Source organism: Antedon mediterranea, chromosome 4 (assembly GCF_964355755.1).
Source record: "Antedon mediterranea chromosome 4, ecAntMedi1.1, whole genome shotgun sequence".
In the NCBI taxonomy this organism is placed as follows: domain Eukaryota; kingdom Metazoa; phylum Echinodermata; class Crinoidea; order Comatulida; family Antedonidae; genus Antedon; species Antedon mediterranea.
The window spans coordinates 29,889,433-29,898,383 of NC_092673.1; the positions used below are offsets into that span (position 1 = coordinate 29,889,433).

At 32.7% G+C, this 8,951-nt stretch overlaps 1 protein-coding gene across 1 annotated transcript; it reads right to left on the reverse strand.

Moving 5' to 3' along the window:
- Positions 1-464: 464 nt before the first annotated feature.
- Positions 465-8,560, reverse strand: LOC140046273 (sideroflexin-2-like). The gene is made up of 11 exons (XM_072090853.1): positions 8,536-8,560; positions 8,080-8,264; positions 7,483-7,653; positions 6,207-6,305; positions 5,765-5,840; positions 5,425-5,571; positions 4,795-4,861; positions 4,092-4,191; positions 2,478-2,525; positions 2,005-2,191; positions 465-1,364 (listed from the first exon to the last, which is right to left on the reverse strand). Exons 2-10 carry the CDS (start codon positions 8,247-8,249, stop codon positions 2,092-2,094), a joined length of 978 nt encoding a protein of 325 aa, XP_071946954.1. The 5' UTR covers positions 8,250-8,264; positions 8,536-8,560; the 3' UTR covers positions 465-1,364; positions 2,005-2,091.
- Positions 8,561-8,951: the final 391 nt, after the last annotated feature.

An 8,951-nucleotide genomic window follows, 5' to 3' on the forward strand; every position in this document is an offset into this window, starting at 1 on the left:
TGCCGCAACAAGGAGGCGTGTAATTTAGGCGATTTTTATTGGTCAAACCCACGTGGAGGACTTTGTAATTGTTTATCTTTTGATAGTAGTCTTCGTGACAAAAACATGTTGACTTTTCTTCTTCGATTAAAATTAACTATATTCAAGAATTTTCCCCTTTTCTTTGTTTAAATCAATTTTGTAATTATAAATGTTAATTTTGTCGTTTATTTATTACAACAAAAATAAAAGAAGTTGTCATTGTCATTGTCAATATTTTGATTATGAAATGTTTACTTACACAGACCATGGAGCTACTTTTATAGCTCCATGGGCAGAAACAGGACTCCCTTGCCAGCTAAAATGACATAAATATGAACTACTTATATCTATTTATAGATTTAATAATCAACAACAAAAAACACAATATTACTCTCTATATCATTTATTTTAAAAATAGATATATAAACATTAATGTTGTGAAAGTTAAATTCTATTATTAATTACTAGTAATAGAGCAGAATAAGCGATCTTATAAAAATAACAATGCTCCCCAAAATAACTCATGCATAATTAATACATGCATTCTAGGCATTTATATCAAACACAGAATACCTAGTTCTGTACCGAATAAGACCGAGCATAGTCCCAGGGGGCCTATTATGAAATTTGCCCAAAATAGGGGGTTGGATTATATACTTAACTTAGATTGTATCAACAATGGAATTGAGCGTTCAAATTTAGTCTAAATTAGGTGTGGGATTATACTCTCGAACATGGGCTTATACTTGATCATACGGTAATATTTAAATATCGACCATTTGCAGCATTCAATAAGGTTGCAAGATTGCATTGTCTAAACTGGGCTTTACATTTGCAGCTATACAGGTTGGAAATCTGTCTAAACTATGGGCTTTACATTTGCAGCTATACAGGTTGGAAATCTGTCTAAACTGGGCTTTACATTTGCAGCTTTACAGGTTGGAAATCTGTCTAAACTGGGCTTTACATTTGCAGCTATACAGGTTGGAAATCTGTCTAACTGGGCTTTACATTTGCAGCTACACTGGCTGGAAACCTGTCTAAACTGGGCTTTACATTTGCAGCTATACAGGTTGGAAATCTGTCTAAACTATGGGCTTTACATTTGCAGCTATACAGGTTGGAAATCTGTCTAAACTGGGCTTTACATTTGCAGCTTTACAGGTTGGAAATCTGTCTAAACTGGGCTTTACATTTGCAGCTTTACAGGTTGGAAATCTGTCTAAACTGGGCTTTACATTTGCAGCTATACAGGTTGGAAACCTGTGTAATTTGTAAAAGCCTTCATATACAATTAAATTAAAGTAGTAAACTGTAAGTTTTGGCAAATGAAGTGACAATGATGATGAAACCCGGGGGCGTCACTCTTAAATATTTCCATACGGGGAGGTGCCGCATTTACGGGTATATTTTCGAGGGCCTGGTAGCACAAGTGTGGGAAAATATGAAGAGTTGGTAGCACAAGTGTGGGAAATGACAGGGTGAAATTAGTAGTTTAAGTCCCTAGCCCGCCCACCCGTGTCAAAATGTCACGAATTATCGCCAAATTTTGCAGGTTTTAGCATACTGGATGCTATAAGCCCATCGCGGGGCCTATCGCTAAATACCTTTGAATAGGCCTAGAGTTTTCGCATCAGCAGAAGAACACGAAACATCCAGCCTAGGACAAAATCATTCAACTGTGACCACTCTTGATGATCGTCGATGCACCCCACGATGCACGATAAACTTTCAAAACACGTTCGTGATTTTTCCATGAACGGTCTCTTTGGTCATGCGCAGATCATGCTGGGAACCAGTACAAATTTTGCGCCCTCTCTGGCGTGGCCTTGTTTCTGCCGTCTTTTTATAGAACACTGGATTTTGGTAAATGGTAGTTCAAGTCCGTATATTTTTCAGTAAAACAGGTAGCGCAAGTGCCTCATGTCTTGAAGTCGCTGCTGCACCTCCCCGTTTGGTTTATATACAAGTGACCCCCCCGGGTGATGAAATGTCCTTGTCAAATTCTAAAGCAGCTTTCCGAGGAACTGGCTAACTTTCTGCTAATTCGATATTGAAAACTGGTTCCAATCATAAACCTTTGTTAAAATAAACTTTACTAATTTTATCTCCAAATTGTTGGCGAATAGATTCAGCTAACTCTGGTTCAATCTTGTTCACGTCCATTGTACTGAAATAAAACAAAGTTGTCAATATATTATACATCAAAAAAAAAGTATGTATTAAATAATATATTAGTTCAATACAAGTGGTTTGTAATGCATGATTATAGTCATAGTAGTAAAGCTCTATTTACACTTTCAAACTTTATTTGACAAACAAATGTGATGTGCCCATATATGGACATGATGATGTCATATCACTGACATATCACCACCATATTTGGGCACATCACACTTTTTTTGTCAAACTAGTTTGACAGTGTAGACAGAGCTTAAAAACGAAAACTAACTTACCAAGTTTGTGGAAATATAGAACAAGCAGTCGGGGTCATGATAAGCAAACTACAAAGAAAAATATATAACATTTTATTGTGTACTGTTGGGAACACTTTGCACATTTTTTTGGAATACATGTTCCCACAATAATGAACTTGGACAATTTTATTATTTCCAGGCATCATTTTAATACACCTAATAAATTGGTGACAGTGGCTTAGGCTGCTTTTGTGCTTTCCTGGCAGCTAGTGACTATGATTTTATATTTTCTTCTTGTGTTGTGTTTGTTTAATTTATTGATTTGCATTTTGTAAAATGTATCTTTTGCTTGAATAAATAATAATAATACCTAAAATATGAACATTTACGACAATTAGTTCTGGCATTAAGATTTCTTTCATTAAGATTAAGAAATTAGAAATTTGTAGTCAACAAAATGTTTAGGAATCAATAGTTATAGCATCAGAGAAAAGTCTGATTCTCTGTTATCATTCATTTTATCAGCACACTGTCCTTTGCCCAGTTAAAAATTAAAATCATGGATTAAGTCAACTGTCTACTAATGTGAAATGTTATTATCTTTTGAGTCAATGAACTTCTAATGATATCAGGTCAATTTTGAAACGTCCAAATATGGGTAACAGATGATTTTATCAGAGGTTAAAATTTGAAGAGCATGACATTGATGGGTTGCTGAACTGTAAGTAAATAAACCAGACTTAAGTTCTAGAAAGCATAAACAAATACACAGATCTATGATTAAGTATATTTACGTGCATTAACTGTTACATCCAATGAACTTCTAATGATACTATGTCAATTTTGAAACAATTAATATGGATAACAGACGATTTTATCACAGGCTAACATTTGACAAACAAATATGGATAACACACAAATTTATCAGAGGCTAAAATTTAAAGAGCACAACATTGATGGGTTGTCAAACAGTAAATAAACCAAATTTAAGTTCTAGAAAACTTAAATTTACTGAACTGTATTGTAATACAATATACTGTAGTAATGTTTGCATGAACAAATACAAAGATCTATTTAGTATGAGTATAAGTATGTCAACTTGCAACTGTTAAATCCAATGAATTTCTAATGATTAATATAATTACTTATTGTCTCTATAAAACGACTCATTATATTACCTCACATGTTATTGACATATATATTTATTCGTTGTTTACTATAATTTTTTTTTATTCCAATTTTTAATTGTTACATAGGACATCAAATTTTAAAAATAGTGATGCCCGATTCAATCAATCAATAACTTTTGCTTATAACCATGTTCATTTGTAGGCCTTTGCTAATATAATTTTTTTAAACACTATATGCTATTTTTGATACTTATATTATATGTATTCATCTTTTCTATTGTTTGTAGACCTCTAATGAAACTGTGTATTTATTCAGTATTTTTTCATTCAATAATAGTCAGTATAATTTAATTAATAGTCAATATTTTTAAATTTGTTAAAATTTGACAATGTCATTACTGTAAATATAAATCAATGTATATATTTTATGAAGGCAGATGCCCGGAAAGATAAAGACAAACTTCTTGATACAAAAAAGAAATAAGACAAATCAAATTTCACCAATTACGAAAGTTTTACTTACGATGCACCAACTGCTAACACTTGGAATGGAGCATGTAAGAGAGGTACACTCCTAAACCAGTTATACTTGAGTAATCTTTCCATAATAACAGGTAGTATACCTAACCATACAAAGTGAAATAAATTGTAAACAACAATATTATTATTGTAACTCACAGTACAGTTCCATAATACATATTAAGAATAAAAAAGTAAAAAATAAAAATGGATTTCATTTGATTTACTTCATAAAAGCACAATTGAGGTAATGAATAGTAATACCTCTTTCTGAAGTTTACAAACACACACCAGGGCATCAACGAGTCACTTGTAATCCGTCTAAGGTGATGTGAAAGGGGTACTATAACATATGCATTACTACGCCTATAACAATACTGTATATGCTATGATTTAAACATATGATCGAAGTGTAGATTATTGGGCAACAGATGGACTAACCATAAAGAAATAAATTATTTCTCAATGAGAATCAATATTGACTTTATTAAAGTCAAAGTAAACAACAAAGCTTTATCTCTTTACAAACTAAAGCTATGTCTACATTATCAAACTAGTTTGATAAAAAAAAATGTAATGTGCCCAAATATGGTAGAGATATACCCAAATATTGTAGTGATATGACATCATCATGTCCATACAGTATATGACCACATCACACATTTTTGTCACATAAAGTTTGATAGTGTAGACAGAGCTTTATTTACACATTCCAGGAGCAGCCATTGTTATTCTTGATATTACAACTTGTGAAATTCCTTTTTGTGCTGCTTTCTATAAAAACACAAAATATAATATTTAATTTAGAGGATATATCAATTATCATACATTCTGTAAATAATTTCATTTGGATCCTAATATATATCGGAGTAAATTTTCTTTTTTGATGATGTACATGATTAAGTACTTACCAAATTAGGGTCATTTAAAAAAAAACTTTATGCGGTAACGGATTTAGGCAGCCTTTAACTTTTTAAAATAAAATCCTAACTTTTTTTATTTTTCTGCAACCCGACAGATTGTTTTATCATTTATGAAATATTTAGCCCCCCTAACCTATAATGCTGGATCCCTGTTATGTGACAAAATGTGATGTGCCCATATATGGACAGACATGATACCATATCAGTATTTGTGCATATCACATTTTGTTTCCACATAAAGTTTGATAGTGTAGACAGAGTGTGGAGTAGAAATGCGAGTTAATCACTAGATAAAGATTGACCCACAATTGGATCGGACATTGGAATTTAAAGGCAAGCACGCAAACAAATACAGTAAACACTTAAATAATTAATAAATAAGGTATTACATGAAAATTACATTTTACTCAGTACCTTTGATTTTCCCAGTTCTTTGCCATTCTCATCATAAACTTCAATACCATTGATCAATTCCTTTTGCCTCATCATCGGTATATTTACACAGTTTGCTGCAGCTACAGCAGCAAATGGAACATAACGGCCAACAATAGGGGGCGCTTTCTACAAACAACAATTGTTAAAAATCATTCTTTCTTATCATTAGTGGATATCAGTTTGTGAACGGCATACTGTACACAAACAATTAAAAAGTGCTTAATATATATATAATATGTATATAGTAATGTAGAATATAATTATAATATAATAAGATTAATATTTATATTATTTACTGTAAGTTTTACTGAATTCCAACCTTAGTAAATGAATTAAGTGTTAAAGCAGTAATTAAAGCACTAGTGGTTGCTGTTACATAGGCCAGACCAATCTCTCTGAAAAACAAATATTATATGGATTAAAAAAATAGCAAAGTTATTAAACACTAAACTGCCAATAAAAAGGGGAAAAGCCTAATTCAAATTACTGTATAATCAAATTACAAGGCTGGACTGTCATACAAAAAGAATGTATTTAAATCTTATAGATATATAGAATATACAATTTAATAAAATCTCCATCCAAACAAATATATTTTGTATGCGAATGTTCTTTTTCGTGAAGGCCGTTGTCTTGAGAAAGTGCGTTGAAAACGCGTCTTTCATTTTTTCTTCACATTAAAAGAACATTTGCATTCAAAGTATAGAATATACTATTTTGTAAATAAATAAATATAAATAAAATATAATAGCAATTCTCACTTATTTGTTGTTTCTGAATCAGCATTTCTATTAGTATAATTGACTAGTGCATTAAAAGACTGGTTTATCCACTGCCAAAACACAACCTGAGGCATGGTTCTGAAAGGCAAGAAAATAAAATGTATTAATAGAAAGCGTTTGATTTGCAATGGCAGAGGATGAACCTAGGTCAGGTCAGGTCAATCGAAGTGTCATTGTTCGTTGTCGAACCTAGAAACCATCAAACCTGTGTATTATTGGGCTTTTTTTATTTATTTTATTCAATTTTTAGGCACAAAAATTCATACAAGACAGCGGTGCAGAACCCTGAGGATTGCCATGAGTGCAAAGCACTATCGAGATGGCTCTCTATATACTGCACTTGAACATATAGAAGTAAACAATAAAAATACAAAGATATAAAAATTTTAAAATTGCAAATGTACATTGTGTTCCCAAGTTGCCATGCAGCCAATATGGTGATAACCAGGAGGGCACAATGGGTTTAGTGATTACATATATACTATACTTACATGTACAGTATGTTTTACCATTGTTTGCCTAAAACCACATTTTGTTTTAGCCATATTTTAAATGTAATGTTAAATTTGTTATTTTTAGATTTGTATATATTTTAGATTTTAATGAACTTTTAAATGGAATTTATATTTTTTTATACTTTTTATATTATAATGTAATGTAAAGACTAAACAATGAATCGATTCGGGACGATTCGGCCCTGAGACGATTCGGCCCGGGACGAAACATCTCACTTTAGACCAAATTCATATTCATTTTTGTTGGTATTTATCAAGTTTTTAAAGGTGTTTTATTGATATTGATAATACATAAAATAAATTACTAAAAAAACTTAATTTTATATTCAATTTATTACTTCGAAAACTTTGGTTTTTTTTTGTGCATTCGACAAGCGGCCAACAGAGGGCGTAACTTGTTTACATCGTTCGTGTGACTAAAAAATTTTCCTTTTCGACAATGTTTTCAATTTGTTTGCTTTATTGCATCTTTATCCCTAGTAGTACTACCCCATAGTCTCTCTGAAAATAAAGTTTGGGGAAAAAAGCTTATTTTATGCTTATAAAATGCATATCAAAACTTTAAGTGTGCCGAATCATTTCAGGGCTGAATTGTCCCAGGCTGAATAGTGCAGGCCAAATCGTCCCAGGGCCGAATAGTCCTGGGCCGAATCGTCTCAGGGCTAAATAGTCCCGGGCCAAATTGTCTCAGGGCCTGTAAACAACAACGGTAAATATATTTATTATCATCCTCAACTTACTTGTAAAACTGTAGCATTGCACCTGTAATTAGCATACCACCTGGTACCTGGAAAGACATTCGACCAATCACATTTTGTTTTTCACCACTATTAGGATGGAAGGCAGACATGTACAGTTTCTGGGCGTACCATAGCTGTTCTTCTCTAGTACCAGGGGGTTCAAGACCAAGTCTGTCAAATATTAAAAACAATTCAATTTATTCATCCCATAAGCCCATGCTTGAGCATAATCCCACCCATATTTTAGGCTAAATTGTGACACAAGACAAAAAAATTTCACAATCCCTGATTTTCATAAAATTTGTGTACCCATAGCAAATGGGCGCCGGCAAATGGCAATACCCGGTATTGTTTATTATTTCATTATCATATCAATTGAAATTCAAACCATCAAATTGGTTTTATTACTTGTCATGGCATATTTGATTTGATTGGTTCAAAACATGAATAAAATGACATGCAAATATGGAACAATTAAAAACAAAACTAATTGAAACAGGATAACAAAAGAAAGTTAAAAATATAAAACTTATTTCCATTTGAGACCCTTTTCCAAATAAATTCTTTATATACATCACATAAGACTGTAAAGCATACTTGTATTGTTCTATTAATTGTTTAGCAGCATCCAGTTCATTTTCTGAACACAAGGCATTCCTGGGATCTGTAATATTAAAGAAGTGTTTGAGGCGTCCAGCAAACTTGGATTGGTCCCATCGTGGTTTATCAAGGTTCAGCCGAGTGGGTAACTCAATTTGTTTCTCCATGATGAGTCTTTTTAACTGAAAAATAAAACGTTAATGCAAGGTTATTTATATCAAATATAATTTTTTTGCTGTAATTTTTAATTTTGCAAGAAAATCCTTGCAGTTGCGCAATTTCAAATTGCGCATAACACAGATACAGTAGACTGTAATTTTTAAAAATTGAATTGGCCGGGCCTAGTAGATAGTAGCCTAGTAGTAGTAGTTACTAGCTAGTTAGTAGTGCCTAGTACTTCTTAATGTAGTAGAGGCTCTCTGTCTAATATGCACGAGTGGGAAATCCCATTACTGTAGTGTAGTGGTGGGGCTCCTCTCTGCTGCCGTCTGGGTTTGGCTAGCTGGTTGACACTGGCCCCTCACTGGCTGGGCCTAGCCAAACATAAATAACGCAAAAATAAGAAGAAAGGAATCGAGGATCAATTGTTAACTTAGGACATACTTTACCTTGGATCAGGTGCCTTTTTCGGCCACCTCGACTTATCTGGACTATACCATTATTATGATAGGGGTGTGGTGTATTATGTTTTATGTAGAGAAGGGTGTCTATATTAATGGGAAGACAATACAATTGTTCTGTTATGTAACCTACAGTACAAACTACAAGGAACAATACAGAACATCAAAAACTAGCATGTTAAAAAGGCATGTTATTATTAGGTAGGCCTACTGTGTTAGGGAATGCCAAGATTTTGTTACAATATTACT